The sequence below is a fragment of the Lissotriton vulgaris genome, chromosome 6, assembly GCF_964263255.1.
Source record: "Lissotriton vulgaris chromosome 6, aLisVul1.2, whole genome shotgun sequence".
In the NCBI taxonomy this organism is placed as follows: Eukaryota; Metazoa; Chordata; class Amphibia; order Caudata; family Salamandridae; genus Lissotriton; species Lissotriton vulgaris.
The window spans coordinates 1,692,696,206-1,692,713,430 of record NC_141694.1 but is presented as its reverse complement, the minus strand read 5'-3'; the positions used below and the strand labels follow the sequence as shown (position 1 = coordinate 1,692,713,430).

Sequence of the window (17,225 nt, the reverse complement as noted above, 5' to 3'; positions counted from 1 at the left end):
TGCCTGATCCTAGCATGTCTGATGCAAAGGACCCCCACCCTGAGGCCTATGAAACAAACCACATAATTACAATACTCATAACCAAAGAGTAAATGTTTAACACACGCTGTAAATTATCCAATCTAAAAACATACCGACTAACAGGGTAACACTCACGTGCAACTTGTACAATAGTTTAAAATCTGTCTGCAATGTTGCTACACTCGCAATAAACTAATTCAGCGGACGACTATTTGTAAACTTAACTAGGTTAAATCTAGCACTGGGCCTCTAGGGAGGAGCGAGCAACCTACCCATTCACAAAGCACTTCAGCGGCCCATCAGCCATAGAAAGCGTTTTACAAAAAGGCCCGTATCATAAACGATTAAACGAGTAACCTGCTTTTTCGGTGAACTAATAGAACTTTTCAGGGGCCCTGAGTTCATACAGAGGGAGCAGAATTCTGCAATAACGTCACTTTGTAATCATAAATCATATTACCATGCATCCTGTGTGTGTTGTGTGTGCTAGAAATTAATCAGTGATGCCACAGGCCATGGTGCCAAGTAACCCGAGAGCAAACAATGTCTCATGTGAGTGGATGCCTGTCGTCAGCTGTGGCTCAGCACCACAATGGCACGAAATACAGCACGCAGGCCTAGAATTCGGCATGGCCTCTTTTGAGAATCACTATGCATCCAATCAGCGGTGCTAAGAGGTACCTATGATTAAAGTCACAGGAAAGCCGCTTTGACATGCCGGGGAAAAGCCCTATGAAGTTAAACTCACACTTTGTTTTGCTTTTTGCAGTTTTATATAGCACAAACTCGACCTGAAGGTGTTGCTAGGCACCGGGAGATTAAGTGACTTTCTCAGAACCACAGGATGTGGAGTCAAAGACGAGGCTCGAACCCGGTAACCCAGCTCGAAGGTCGGCAGCTCTGGTCGTTATGCCACATCATGTTTTTACTGCAGCGTCCACGCACACATTACAAGAAGCAACTAACTTCATGTACAAAACGCACATTGTATTTAGGAACGTATGGGCTGGCACCTTCGGCATTTTCAATGGCACATATCCACATCTCCATGGTGTACTCTGCTCATTTGTTAAGTATCCGTGGCTCTGCTATGCAACTTCAAGCACATAAATCCCCGCCCCACCAGCTGGGTAAATGTGCCACATTCTATCCCAGAGTCAGTGTGGGAGATATTTTGTCATGGAAATGCCTGACGCGGCGGGGTCCTTCATCATTAGCTAGGTCTGAGGCGAAGGAAACCCCTCTAAGCCGCTGCTCCTTTGCCTCAGTGTTGTTCTTGCCAGCCATCTGGCCTCTTTCTATCTCATCTATCTTTCCAGGCAGGGTGAGCGGCACGCGCAGTCCCCAGAGAGCAATTAAACCCGCCTCCCGGGGACTCCTCTTCAGAGCGGGGTGGGAAGGGGCACGAGGGGCTGGGGAGGGTAGTGAGGGGACATTAGTCATTCTGGCATTCGGGGATGCGTGCCTCCGACCCTCCTCGATAGTGCAGGCCTAAGCTAAAGGGCGAAGACAGACAACATCGAGGAGACGAAAGGACAGCAGATCGAGTGCAGCGACAAGAGCCCAGTGAGGCTGTTTGTGCAGGCTTATCTGTAATGCTGTCATGCCTATGATAATGATATGCTTTGTTAGGCGCCTTGATGCCTTCGGGTTATTGTCTGCGCGATATACATTTTATTCAAATCAAATCAAATCAGGTAAGGGTGTGTGTGTTTGTGTGTGTGTGCATGCAGTGTGCGTGTGTGCATGCGTGTGTGTGTGTGTGGGTGCGTGCGTGTGTGCATGCATGAGTGTGGGTGTGCGCGCGCGCGATTGAGAGAGGCGAGAGGCTGACTTGCTGGGAATGTGGAACAGGAGATGTGCACGGCGCAGGGCTGGACGTGCGCGCCCACGAGGTGAAATTGCCAAGGGAAAGCACGTGCCCATCCACTGTCCAACATTCCCGGCAAGTCGGCAACAATAGACCTAAAAACCAAAAGTGAAAGTGCTGGCACAGCGGAAACAATTCATCCTCTCGTGCTCTGGAAGCTTTAATTGTGCACGAATATACATATTTCGGATCCCATTCATAAGAAATTTAAAAAATGGTCAATGTACAAACATTGTTTGTTATGTTTTTGCAGCACTGTTTCTAGCGTTTCAGGACAGGGTTTTACAATGAGACAAAACAAGCCCATGCTAAATATACCACTCTATTTTGTTAATCAGGAGGGAGGAGGAGGCAGCCACAGACAGCCAGAGAGGGAGCGAAGAGGAGAGGTTTAGAACAAACAATGCAGCAGGAGTCCCGGTTGGGGAGGCACCAGTGAAAAAGGCAGCAGGATTAAAACTGTGGCATTAGGAGGAGGTGGGAGGAAGAATGCTACGTTTTAATGTAAACAGCTAAGGCTCTGAAGCTGAACACAGAAACAGTAACAGAGCAGGACCAAAAACAAATAGTCCCTCAGATGGAATGAGACAGTACTAAGTCCCTGCTCTGTGGGAGGAACAGAAGAGAGAAAGGAAGGACAAAGAGGCAGGACTGGCCAAAAGCAAGCACAGATTTTTAAAGGACACTGACACAGACCAATGAAAAGCATTATCAAGAAAGTGGATGTACTGGACCCCAAGAGACTAGAGACTAATTAAAGCAGGTCTAGAAGAGACAGCTGCACCGTTTAGCTCGACCTATAAATTGCATACAACTGCCAGGAATCCATAATCCAGAGTAGACCCACCGGGCTGCCGAAGAATAGCTCGAGTGTGCTGAGCTCGGACATCACTCTATTCTAAGGCACGCACAGTCCAATCAGTAAAACACCAGGATACCATTTCAAGGAGAGACTCAAAACGTCCAGATGGTATAACCATTTCTTACTAAGGGTAGAAATCTGTAGCATGTGAGTGAGGTCATCAGAGCCATCAGAGGTCATCAGAGCCTATAAATTGATAATGTCTGCATAGTTTCTTCATTGATATTTGGGCCAGTAACCAAGTCCAAATGATCTATTCTTCTGCATTCTAAGGTCACATGAATCCATCGCATGTTGGCCACTTGTGTGTTCGTAGTCACTTGTTCAATATTTTGCCATTTTAACTCTTGGTCAGGGAGTCCTTTCTGCTGGTAATGCTCGACTGAAGAGCATTAGTGATGCCACATCGGATCCTACTCTTGTGTAGCAAAATCCTGCAGCAAATGCATTGCCATTCCTATATAGATCTTATCACACAGGCACCAGCCAGTCTAAACCACATTTTGAAAACTGAAATTCATATGACAAGCCAGTGTGAACTGCACACTATAATGTGTAAAGACCCTTGTATTAAAGTTATAATCATATACACTACGGGTACCATATTTCTAATGTCCACTGCAGGGGCCAAACCCCACCCTGTACCTGAGTGATTTGGCTTTGTGGAGCAGAGTTAGCATTACATGGATTTTAAACTGTAACCAAGTGGTCTCTTATGGCCCTCCCTCATTTGAATGAGAGCAGTGGAAGCTCTAGGCCCTCATCTAGAAATTGCAAAATGTGTTAGTTTGAAAGGACAAGAACATCTTCTCAAGGTGAGCGGACTACATCTTGAGGCATCCATTAGAAAGGTGGCCAGGTACTGCTGAAAGCAAAAGGGGTGACATCATAAACATGAAATGACACTTCTACCAATGTAGATCTGGAAAGACTAAGCTGAATATCTCCACCAGAGCAGAAAGGTCTTCCCCAACGCTAATTTTTTGAAAACTTGCAGTGATTGTTAAGGCACAACTGTAAGGCCATATTTTTCCACCAGGCATGTGACACTGAAGGGATACAAGCTACCCAGCCCAAAAAGTGCAGGACTTTCAGAACCGAAAGGGTAATAGAGTATGAAAATTTGAGATAGTACCCCGAACCTCTGAGATCCTCTGAGGTGGAGGAAATACTCACATGCAATGCAAATCTAGGATGGGTCTAATGAAGACAGCCACTGAGCCAGAATGAGGTGCAAATTCTGCTGAATTTCAGGGGATGGACCAAAGTCAGTGTGTGCAACAAAAGGCCCACCACCAATGTGGGGTACCTGGCTTCACCAGCCAGTCATCCAAGTCCTGGAGTACATTGACTCCTGAAGGAGGGTGACGCAACGCTCATTTTTTGAAAACCTGCAGTGATTGTTAAGGCTCAAAGGTAACACAACAATATTTATAGAGCTAGGAGTGACATGTGAAGCCAGGATAACACAGTGAGGTGGAAGAATTCATATGTGAACAGAGGACTGCTGGAGATCCATGGATACTATCCAATCCTGTGCAATACAGGCCAAGTGAACTAATAGAGACAGCATCTTGAACTTGTCCGGATGCAGGAAGAGATTCAAAAGCCTCAAATCCAGAATGGACCTAGGACCTCATCTTTCTTGGGTATGAGGGAGTAGAGACACTCAAGTAAAGTATCAGGCCACACTACTCCTGGGGCACCACATCAATGGCCCTTTTGAACAACAAGGCCAGCACTTCCCCATCCGAGAATGTATCATGGACTGGAGAATACTTCCCAACAGCCAAGGACTGGCCATAAAGGGGAGGGAGAAATCCTTCTGTATCAAATGAAGCACATAGCATTCCATGGACAAGGACTTCCACTTGGCCAGAAAATTCTAGGTTAAACAAAAATGTGGTTCTGTTGGGTAAGACAAAATTGCTTTGACATTGCTATTAATGCACTCTGGGGTGAACGCTCTCTGGAATATCCAGCTAACAGAAAACAATGCTTTAACAAATACGTCATACGATCAAGTGGTTGTATTGTTTCTTTTTAATCTCAATTTAGTCATTCAATGATTTTTATACAATACATGAGTAGACTGTCTGAATGAGTGTTAAAGGGAAATTCAGTGACATTTGTATGTAGTGCTCATAAAGTCCAAGATATATACAGTGGAATCAATTACATATGTACAGATATATACAAATGTTTTAGCGGCCAGCTTCTGATTTATAGCCAAGGACCCCTTTTTTTCTTGATAGAATCCTGGTGATGCTGGACCTAAGACAAGCGTTGACGTTTCGACCCTAAGGTGCCCAAATCGGTGGTCACGGGGTCTTTCTCAAGACAAGTGGCGGTGGTAGGGGGGCGGGGGATTGATTTGGACAGTCTGAAATTAAACAAGAGGCTGTGTATCAGAGAGACTGTAGGGGCACTATACGTTGCTCCTAAATTAGAAGGAAGCATGTGTACTCACTCTGTGTTCATAGGCTGGGGGCCCTCAGCCTTGGTCGGAACAGCACAGTGATCAATGTATCAGTGAGAGAAGAGTGAGTATGTCAAGATTGTTTTGCGCTGCCAATGGAGTAGCTGATTTAAATCTTAATTGGGGAAACAGCATGCATGGTGACCCAATAGTGCGTGCGGTATAGTCTATTAGGTGCATTACGCGAAGCTGGTGAGCATGGTGTTGTTGAACAAGGGGCTTAAATGCAGTTCAAACAAGAGACATATCATATGTCGTCTATTTAGTGCAAAGCTTGAAAAATTATGCCGGTGGCTATTGCACGTGTCTATAGGATCATTGGACTTATTTCTTCACGTGTCTGGCGGATTGCTCAGAACGAGTGGCTCGTAGTGCAAACACAGTTGAAGACCGTGCCCCTCTGCGTTAAAGGCTGGGCGGTGAGGGTACTGTCTGTTACTCCCTAGATTTCCCAATTCTAGACCCTCCCTCTGACTTGAAGTTGATGGTTGGGGAAGGGCAAATCAGAGTGGCAAGGTACTGAAAGAACCAGCTGAAAAGCAAACAGACTAAAGCTGGAAACCCGTTAACCCTTATCTCCCATGAATGGAGTGGAAGCATTGGTATGGATTCTTTATCTTTTTCTAATCATCCATACTGATTGACGGCAGCATCGATGATATATTAAAACTTAGTAGGAAACAATTCTAGTTTCTAGGTTGCTGGCCCAGAATCAGGTGACAGCATTCTCAGTTCTGAAGGCCATCTAGTATAGACTTTTTCTTTTGCCATTCAGCTACGTCTTTGAGTCTATGCAAGAGAGCTGTCAGTACCACCTGAATTCTTAGCATACAAGGAACTTCTGATAAGCATTTGGAACATGGATATAATTAATTTCTACTTCCTTGCAAACCTTGCAGCTTTGCATAGTGTAGGCATTTATAGGGTGTGAAGTCTTTAATACATCATACCACTGTGTTCTCATTAACTAATGACCACATTTGCTGGTCTGACAGAATTGTATTAGTTTAGACGATATTGTTAAGTGTAACAGTAATTGTTTTTTGACAGGTAGAAGGTACAGGATTTTGAGGGGGTATAAATGGGAGGGAAATCTCCTACAATAACTACTGTCATCATACAATCATGAATAAAGATAACCAAGTTCCAAACTAAAGAACTGAGAATAAGAGCTAGTCTCTCTGTAACTTTTCACTGGTGGAAATTAAGCTTGAATCACAAATGTTTGACATTTCTGTATGCATAGGAGTGAGGTATTGTAAAGATTTAAGAATTTTCTTAAGGGGGGAACTTACAATGGTATAATTTTAAAATGAAACACTTAGGGGTCGATTAGGATCGCGGACGGACTTGCGTCCGTCCGCGACCCCAGAGCAGGAGGGAACCTCCGCATGGCATGCGGAGTTCCCTCCTGTGCAATTAGGATGTGACCGCAAGGGTTGCGGTCACATCCTCTATTTTTAACATTGCCGCGGGTGCAGCTTCAAGCTGCACCCGCGGCAATGTGAAAAATGCACGCATTGCATTTGCATGCAGAAAGAGGCAGGCACCGCGCGGTGCCTGCCGCTTTCTGCATGCAAATGCAGGGGGGTACCATAGGTACCCCCCATGTGCACCCCCCACCCCCCTTCACCTAGGGGGCCCGCAACGGGCCCCCGCAGTGAAGTTCCGTATGCTTTTCCGCGGCGGAAAACCCGCAGCGGAAAAGCATACTTTACTGGCCATCCTAATATGGTGGACGGTGTCTTCCAGACACCGTCACCATATTAGAGCTTTTCCGCCGCGGTTGTAAGCCAGCCGCGGCGGAAAAGCTGCGGACGGAAACCAGGACCCACCAGCCATCCTAATGTGGCGGTGGGTCTTTGGTCAGTCCGCTGCGGATTTTCCGCATCCTCTGGGCCGGCGGTGGCTTCCGCCGGCCCCGAGGATGCGGAAAATCCGCAATCATAATGACCCCCTAAATATGAAGTAGAATCAACTGGCTGATTTCCTACACAATAATTTGCCTACACTAGAGTAATCTGTTTTCTGCCTTTAAAGTTTCCTCATCAAATTGGAGGATTTTTAGTTCTCTGCAAACTCTAAATGAGGCCCACAAAATGTAATTCACAAAAAATTTAGGAGAAAATAGTTTTTTTTACGTTTCTGCAACCACATACGGTGTAAAATGTGTACACAAAGTTTCAGAAAATGAATTAATTTCCCCAAAAAAGTGTATTTCTTTATTTTCACATAAGGAAACGCTTTATAATGAACTCTTCACTTTGTCATGAATATCATGTCTTTATTATTCTGAGCATTCCCCTGCATGACTTACATGTGAAAGTCAATAAATCAAAAACCGAATATGTAGGATTATTAAAATGCTAAACGAGTGTGAGTAATATGACTCACATTTAGTTTATATTTTTATGTTCTGCAATGTGATTATCAATGCAGTATTTACTTTGAAAGCTGAATACTACATGTCTCGTTTACCATTATTTTATAAGTACACAAACTCATAGAATTAAAATAGTTAAAAGGCATGAGGTCCCTTTCTGCCAATTGTTTTTGATAAGAATTTATAATGAGATTATGTAATAAAATTGATTACGGAGAGCCAAGAGTAGAGGGGAATCTTCACGCCAGACGATTTTGGGACACGCTAAATAGAATTATCTCCCTGCTCCTAAAAGCTACCAGGATGGGAGTCATTTAGCCTTCACTCACTCACTTATCAGTGCAGCTGCCCTTGTGAAATCCGATTAGTAGACCGAGTGACTCCACTGAACATGAGATCTATTGTACAAACAGGTATGTAGGTAGGTATGCCCCAGCAATGTCCCTCCCAGAGGCCGCTCCTTTTCTCAATTCTCGCTCCCTGACCCAGCTCCCCCCTATTCCCGAAGTAGACTTCTTCCCCCTACTCCACAAAGTCTCATCTGGTTCCCCCACAGACTGCTGCCCTCCGGCCATTCTCCGGACCGCTTTTTCGACCTGCCCCGGCCCTCCATTGGCCCTCTTGAACAACTCTCTCCTGCTCGGCGTGGTCCCCAGCCAGTTCAAGAACGCCGAAGTGGTCCCCATATTAAAGAAACCCAACGCCGACCCCTCGGTCTTGGGCAACTTCCGCCCCATTTCCCTTCTGCCTTACCTGAGCAAGGTACTTGAAACGCATGTGACCAGCATCCTCAGCTCCTTCATCGAGGACTCCAATTTTCTAGACTCCCAGCAAGCTGGGTTTAGACCTGCCCACTCGACAGAGGCGGTTATCCTCTCTGTTATGGAGGAACTTCGCAGAGGCGCTGACTTCAACATCAGCCAAGCCCTGGTGCTCTTAGATCTGTCAGCGGCCTTTGACACGGTCGATCACACCATCTTAGTCGACCGTGTCAAAGAGGCAGGCATCAGCGGGACGGCCCTTAACTGGGTTTGTTCCTTCCTTGCGGACCGCCATCAAGTCTTTCCCAGTTCACAGCAAACCGGACGAGAGTCACCTGCGGTGTGCCGCAGGGTTCATCCCTGTCACCCCTCCTTTTTAACCTTTACCTCACCCCCTTGATCCGCTCCCTCCGCGGTAGGAATGTCACTGCATTTAATTATGCAGACGACATACAGCTCGTTTTCAATCTCGACTCCTCGGACGAAGCGGCTCAAGATTTCCAATCCACCCTCTGCCATATCAGTAACTGGATGAGCACTCACCATCTCAAACTCAATCCCGACAAGACGGAGCTCGTTCTTGTCGGAGGCTCATCCAACCCCTGGAACTCCACCTTCTGGCCCCTTTCCCTCGGCCCCCCACCCCAACCTGCGGACAAAGTGAAAAGCCTCAGGATTTACATCTCCCAAGACCTCTCTATGAAGCACCAGGTCAGTGCCACTGTGTCCTCTTGTTTTTTTCAGCTCCGGAAGATCCGGAAAATCGCCCACTTCCTGACCACTGAAGCCTTCACCTTGGCACTGCTGGCGTTAGTCATCTCTCGGATCGACTACGCCAATGCCCTGTATGTTGGCATCCCACAATACCTAATCAGCAGATTGCAGCTGATTCAGAATCAGGCAGCTCGCCTTATCTACCACCAACCAAAACATCAACACGTCCGTCCCCTTCTCAAGGCCCTCCACTGGCTCCCTGTTTCGGAGAGCTGCAAGTTCAAACTTGGCTGCCTGACTCATAAATCTCTAGCCGGCACCGGTCCCTCCTTTATTTCTTCCCTCCTGCACCCTTATACCCCCTCCAGGAACCTCCGTTCCTCTCATCTTGCGCTCCTTCAAACTCCCCGTTTCAAGCGCAAAAAACACGGAGGTCTCAGATTCTCCTTTCTGGCACCCTCATTCTGGAATTCACTACCACTGGAACTGAGACTCTCCTCCTCTCACCTTCATTTCAGATCTCTCCTAAAAACCCACCTCTTCCATGGCACTGACTCATAATTTCCTCTCCCCCCGCTCCCTGCCTCTTGTTGAATAAAGTGAATAGCGCCAAGAAACCGTCCGGTGAATGCTGCGCTTTATAAGTAATTTTTACATTACATTACATTACATATGTGAGCGTGCTTCATCTTTGAAACTAGAAATAGGTTTAATTTTGTACTAATTAGATTAGTGCTGAGAAAAGCAGAATTAGGCTTGGATTGCTTTAGATTTGTCGCTGTTAGAGTGTTTCCTCTAATTTACACTTTTGGTGAACGTTGCTGCTGACATTTTATTTGTCTTTATTGTAGTTACAATTCATATTGTGTGCACTAGACTAGGATTTTAACTTCAAATAAATATTTCAAAAGTATCTGTCATGTTCAAGTGTTCTTTAATGTTTATTCTTTAATGAAAGAGAGTTTGGGGTTCCACTGACTATCTCTGTAATGTCTCATTGGATTGATTGTTACCTGAAAAACAGCTCACTGAAATATTGCTCAGTTGGTTGTGAAATGGTTGCAGTACAACTGGTTCCTGATTCAGGTTGGCCATTGACTAAATCATTGGTGCCAAGGGTCTAGAAAAGTGACGTCTGTGTTTCTAAAACAATCTCGAAAATGTATCAACTTCCTCCATCGTAATGTGGATGGCGGGGAGCTCCCTTCATGGATGGCCTTTTGGTTTGGGAGGAGCTGTCTCAGATATTCTCCAGGGTACAGTACTTTTGGTTTTTAGGCTGGTGGCTCATGGCCTTTCAGGGAAGCGAGGTGAAAGTCTAGAATCTTTTTTCAAGTTGCATGAAAAATAGGGGTATCAATAAACTTTCATAGATTTTCTGCACTACTTACATCTGTCTTTTTCTTTGGTGCAGTATAACAGGGCAGGTAAGTGAGACAAAGGTATTGAAGGTTATGTGTAAAGTTATAGCTTTGGGGTGTTTATATCATTTGTCATGTGCCATTTATGAAGGAAAACTTCTCCATGAGTAGCCGCATTTGAACGTGTGTGACATCTCCATGAAAAACTGGCTTAGTGGATTAACGGTCAGTTTTCATTAGGGACCATCTGCCTACCTGTGCATTAATTCAGATTAGGCACAGAAAAATCATTGTCAATCTTGCCTTTTATTTTCCAAGTGATAACTCTTCTAGACATACTGAAAGTTCTCAAATGGGACGTGGAAACATTGAAGGATGTAATGTTACATGCTGAAGAGATTCTACTAGGGACACTATATGGTCATGCTAGATAGCACTAGCCATAATTAGGGAGTGGTCTGGTGGTAGTGTGCCTGCTTAGTGGTGCTCTTTAACGAGGAAGAAAAGAGAGGAGGTGTTGGTTTTTGTTGGTCTTCTAGGGCACGATCTCTTTATGCAGCATATTTTGTTGGATCTTCCCAGAAGGCAATGTCTGGCTAATAATCAGGGAGACGTTAAACCTTGCTTGACCTACTATCTAGGAAGGAATATTGCTCTTTTTTTCTAGAAAGGAGATGCCCTAGACCTTGAAGTGGAGCATGATGAAAGACTGGAACACATTGGAAGTTTCAGAATCTTCTTCAACTCTAGCACAGGATTTTGGCATATTGTTGTAAGATGGAGTAGAAGGGAGTATTGATATTTACCATGGAGAGCCCAAGAATGGAGGATCCAACTTTTCAGCTCTCAACATCAAACGTCAAAAGTTTTTATTTATGTTGAAGCCCTCTGGGTCCAGTGGGACTATAGACAGTGAAGTGTGCCCTGAAGATGGCTAAGGACCTAATTTATATGTTGCTGTTGGAGACGGAACTCCATAGCCAAACTTCTTAGCTGGCCCTGTTAGTGCATTTTGCTGTTTAGTGCAACTCACCATCATGTTGAAGAAGCCCTGAAACAAACAGCAAAAAAGGGGACCACTGTGACGGCGGTTTCTGCCAATGCTTTCTAAATGACCACCAGTTTAGCGGACATTTATGAATATGGCGGTCGGGACTTCTGCCAGTGCAACAGAGGAATTTACTCAGTCTCCCTGGTGGAACAACAGCCCAACAGTATGTATATAAATCTGGCCCTAAGTCGACAGTAAGGTTCCGAGATCTGAAGCCTGCAACATCAATGCTTTTACCACAAAAGTGGAGCACTAATGGGAGCAATGATACCTTGCCTTCAAAGAATGCCTAGAGGTACCAAAGGGGGTCTGTTAGACTTGTCATCCTTAGGGTGGTCTTCCTCCAACTTTTTATCTGCTTACCTTCACGTTTTGCTCTATCTTTTCATTGGTTTTAGGACTCTGAGCACTTTACCACTGCTAACCAGTGCAAATGTGCATCGGCTTCTCCCCTAAACCATGGTGACGTTGGTGTATGTCCTGATTAGAAAGGAGTAGCTAACACGTTTCAGAATTTTGGAATGGTAATGAAATTCTCTTTAGTGTAAAAGTTGGCTTGGACATTACTATTTTAGAAATGCCACATTTAGAAAGTGAACATGCCTCTGCTCTCAACGTAGCTCTGTGTGCCTGCAGCTTGTCTTCAATACAAATCTGGGCTGGGTGACAGCTACACTTTGTGCATTCCTTCTAGACAGCCACAAACACAGGAAGGGTGGGTGTGACTGAAGACTCATCTGCCTTCTTCTGCATTCTGAAAGCCTTCCTGGACAGGAAGGAGGAGAGGGAGCTGACACAAAGTTGATTAAGCTGTGGCCTGTCCCCACACAAAAAAACGGATTCCCCCCTCTCCCCCCCCCCCCAGTACACTACTGGACCTGTGAAGAACTTTGCCAGGAGTAAGCACTGTTGTGCTACAATGACTGCCAGTCTGCTTGTCTGACTGTTCAAAAGGAGCAGCCTCACTGCTGTGAAGAGCTGCCCCTGCTGCCTGCTGATCTCTGCTCTGCTGATGACAAGGACTGAACCCATCTCACTTGAACCCAGAGTGACTCCAAGGACTTTCTGGCTTGCGTCCTGTTTTCTGAAGTCTCAGGGACACAAAAGACTTCTTGCAATTCTGATGGTGCTGCTGGCTCTGCTATCTGTGATTCCTACCCTTGCCTGAGGCGACCCTCCAGCCCTGGGCCTCTGAATTGGGTTCTGCAGCTGATTTGCTTAAAACTCAATGAATCATCACCACTGCACCAATCAGAACCGGCGCGGTGCTGATCCGAAGGCATCACTGAGTGGCTTGACAATGACATGGGACCAGACTGCGAGATTCAATGACAACGCAACTCCAATCCAAGGGCCCGACTGCAAAGCTGAACTTTGACGCATTGACACGACTGTGTGAATCGGAGCCGATGCATCGGACTCTAGACGACAATGCTTTGCTCTATCCAAGGTACTTTTTCAGCAGACCCTGAGTGAGTCCTGTAGCCGGCCTGCCCTCCATCGCAGTCGGCCTGAACTCTGGATTGACCCTGGTCCAGCGCGATCTCAAGTAACCTTTTAGTGCTACTAACTTCTAAGCATTGTTTTGGGATGTAATCTTTACCAATTCATATCTTACCTTCTACACATCAGATTTTTGTCATTATGGTCTTGTTTTTAATCGAATAAATAGTCCCTATATTTCTTAACCTGTGTGGAGTCTTTTTGTGGTGTATTCATTGTGTTACTGTGTGTGTGTTGCACAAACACTTTACCTATTTCCTCTGAGTTGTAGCCTCCCTGCTCTGTGCCAAGCTACCAGAGAGTGAGCACAGGTTAATTTAAAGTGTATCTAGCTTACCCTGACTAGAATTGTAGTCCTCAATTGAACAGGGTGCACACCTCTGCCAACTGGAGACCCAATTCCCAACAGGATCACACAATGGCACAAAGAGAAGGCATAGTCTCTGTTTAGCCTGTGGCTGGATTTAAATTCTGACCACAAGAGTGTCAATTTCTCCATAATTGCCTCCCTACTCCTCCATTCATAAACAACACTGCTTAACAAATGTCATACTCCATAACATTTTGATAATCTGACAGGAAAATAAAGAGGATGTCCTCTTTGGAGGACTGTATATGCAGCAAAGGAGGGACATTTGTCAAAGAAACAAACCACAGAGTGACTGAAATTACAGCTGATGAAATCACTTCCCTGCACAAAAAGAAACAAACTCAGATTCCAGTAACAACAAACGGCTTGATTGCAGACAGTGGAAATTGAAGCCAACTAAAACTTTCTTGCCAGCATACATCTTGGACATTGTTAATCTGTCGCTAAAAACCAGAAAGAAATACTAAACACTGTGGCCATCCAACACCGATTTCAATAGTTAGGTGAGCACCATTTGGTTTGAAGGGCTCTCCTGCTCAGCACATCCTTATACATGTTCTAACCATATTAACATGGGACCACATTGAAATTGTACCATTCCTTTCTGATTACTTGCATAAGATGGTAAACAAGTGGACAGTTAAAACGTTCATAGTGTCCTATCACAACTCAAATAGCTCCAGTGCTTAGTGTCATCAAAACAATCCAAACTATTAGAGCATAATGAAAATACTTACCGCTCCAGTTTCATCCCGAAGTGTTGAAATTCTTCCACTCAACAAACTAAAAAATAAAGATGACATTATTATTAATTTGACCACCATTTAGTGTCCTTTCTTGCAAGTTCTCTTGTCTAGTAATGGTATTAGATTAGATTAATAAATGGCTTCCACTGCCACCTATGCACTCTCTTCACACAATGTTGGTACACACTGAGAAGAGCTCACACTCCTGAGAGAGTCATTTTGCTGGATTACTAGAAAATAATCCTCACATACCTGTGTAAGAATAAAAGAAATGAAATGTTAGACCTGGCATCATTGGCATGAGTCTCTCCTCCATTTTTATTGTCTTTTTGCCTCCTCTGTTTACGATGTTTTGCTGGAATATTGCTTTGGGCACTGTGCCACTGCTGATCAGTGCCACAGTGCAAGTGCTCCCTGTGTTAAATTGATACATTAATTGGTTTCCATGATTGGCTTATTTGGTTTACTATCAGTCCCCAGTAAAGTGCACCAGGAGTGCCAGGGCTTGTAAATACAAATGCTGCTGGTGGGCTTGCAGCACTGGTTGTGCCACCCACAGAAGCGGCCTAGTAAAATATGTCTAAGGTCTGCCATTGCAGAACCTGCATGCAGTCTGGTACTGCCATGCTGACTGCGCAAGTACACCTACTTGCCAGTCCCCAAAACCTTCCCTTAACTTCATGTTCGACACCCCTATGGTAGGCCCAAGGGCAGGGTGCATTGTAAGCATAAGGTAGGGCAAGCCCTGATGTGTGTGGCATGCCCTAATAGTGAATTACAGCCATTTTCGTTTTTCACTATTGTAAGGCTACATGCTCTCCTTAGGCCAGACTGGGCTGCTGGAATTATTACACTATATAATCCTAACAGACTCAGAGAGCATGGTGGAAAGTCGAGTTTAGTATCCCTGAACTCAGATTTTAATAACACATCCTTTAGGATGGATGGTTTTTAGATTCTGAGTTTGAAACTCGCACTTTTAGAAAGTGACTATTTTCTTGTCTAACTATTTACCGGTCTCTGCTGGTTTGGTGTGTGTGTGACAGGGGCTGGGTGGCTCCAGAGGTCTGAATGAGTCAGTGTGGGGTGAATGAGGCATTTGCGTTTAGAGTGGGGGAAGAGTAGTTCCTGATAGCCTGCCTTGCCTGGCAGAATACTGGCTCCACCTCCTGCCGGGCGAATGATAGCCCTGCTCCTGCCAGTGACAATACTGGCTCCACCTCCTGCTGGGCGGCTGAGGACCCTGCCCTGCACAGTGAATAGGCCAGGTGCCTCGGCCTGGCAACACCTACAACAAACCCAGGCTGGGTGGGAAATTCCCCTGCATGGACAAAGAGATCAAATCAGAAAAGGGGTATAAGAGAAGGACCCCTGAACCAAGAATTACGATCACTTCTGACAAGGAAACCTATACCAAGGACAAGAAGCCTGCTGATCCAAAGACTTGGCTACCCCTTTTGCCAGAGTGCTGTTTTCTGGGGGGAATCCTGCAGTTGCTTCTTTATTTTTGCCAAGGAACAAGGAGAGAGGAACTGAGTGTGTACTTTCAAGCTTTGCCAAGAAAATCTCGAAGGACTGGAAGAGTGCCAGTCTCCTGCTGAAGTCACAGGGCTAAAGGACTTTGTCATATACTTGAACTGGAGAGTGGTGTTTCCAGTATTCTAAAGAAATCAGCAATCTCGACGTCGACGGACGCCGCCGAATCCAGCTCGACATCGTGAGTAACGGCTCCAGTGTCCCGCACCTTCGACGCCGGGCCCGATCGACGCCAGTAGCGACGCCAGTGAGTAGCGAGTTCGGCTCCAGCTCCAAGTGACCCGGTGTTGACGCCGCCGCTGATCGCATCGAAGCCGCAGCCCTTCTCGACGCCGTGAGCGCTGCTCACTCTTGCAACAACGACATCGACGACGACGCCGTACCCTGCTTCGCCACTGTGAGTGCTGCTCCAGCCTGACACCTGTCGACGCCACTGCAGATCGCTCCGACTCCAAGGCCCGATCGACGCCAAAGACTCGACGCCGATACATCTCGATGCCGTGGACCATCGTTTCTTCATTCTCAAAGGTACTTTGTTTGTGGGGTCTGTTTCGACTCCGGGCTCGACGTCGCGCTCCACGCGGTCGACGCCGCACCTTTGGGATAACTTTGCCTCAACGTCGTGTGACTCCTGTGGGGGTTACATTGTTGCCAAGAACTGTGCTTTAAAGAAGAAGATTTACTTTTGTTGCTAAAGAACCGTTTACTAAGAAGAGACTTTACCTGAACTATTATTTTTGTCCTTCCAAAGAGTATTTATTAAGATTGTGGTATATTTTTGTCGTTATTTGGTCTTGTGCTAAGCCTTTTATAAACATCCTTATTTTTATAATACCTTCTGTGTTGTGTCCATTTGCGGTGTATTCACTTTATTACTGTATGTGGTCATAAATGCTTAACACACTGCCTCTGAGATAAGCGTATCTGCTCTGCCAAGCTACCAAGGGAGTGAGCTGGGGTTATCCGAGTATGTGATCCCCTTGCCCTGACTAGAGGAGGTAGGTCCCTATTTGTCAGAAGTGTATACCTCTGCCAACTAGAGACCAGTCGATTCTAACATGAAACTTTCTTTTTTAGGTCTGGCTTGACAGAGAAGTTGTCTGCAGGATTCTATTGTTATCAGTTCCTTACAATATACATAGATTCAGCTTTGGCTCTACTCAGAGGAGTATTTTCTTCTCGTGTCATGCTGTTTGGTGTATTATTCCGCCTCCTATGCCCTATTCTGCTATCACAAAGGTATTCTGAATTATCACACGTTTAGCTCATAGATGTACTGTATACAAAAAGAAATAATGTATTTACACTGCAGCAGGCATTTCTAAATGTGTTTGTTAAGATTTGAAAGGCAAAACTAGATAATTATGGAGAAGCAAAGCAACTCCCAGCAAACACAGAAGCTCTCACTTTATCGGGGGTAAATTTATGTAAAGGGAAGTAAATCATGTACAATGTTGCAAAGAGTTGGACAAACCCAATTCCATTTATTCACAAACAAAAGCTCAGCTGTGAAATAAAATACGTAATTGAGTGATCAAATAATTTTTCAGTTCCAGTCCAAAGTCAAG

The 17,225-nt window shown here is 45.3% G+C and overlaps 1 protein-coding gene across 1 annotated transcript in view; it reads right to left on the bottom strand.

Annotated features, from left to right (window-relative positions):
- The window catches only part of KCTD3 (potassium channel tetramerization domain containing 3), a 319,588-nt gene that overhangs the window by 251,255 nt on the left and 51,108 nt on the right, over nt 1–17,225 (bottom strand). The window contains exon 3 of the mRNA XM_086927901.1: nt 14,113–14,158. Coding sequence (XP_086784027.1) covers nt 14,113–14,158 — 46 coding nt within the window. The remainder of the gene's footprint in view (nt 1–14,112; nt 14,159–17,225) is intronic.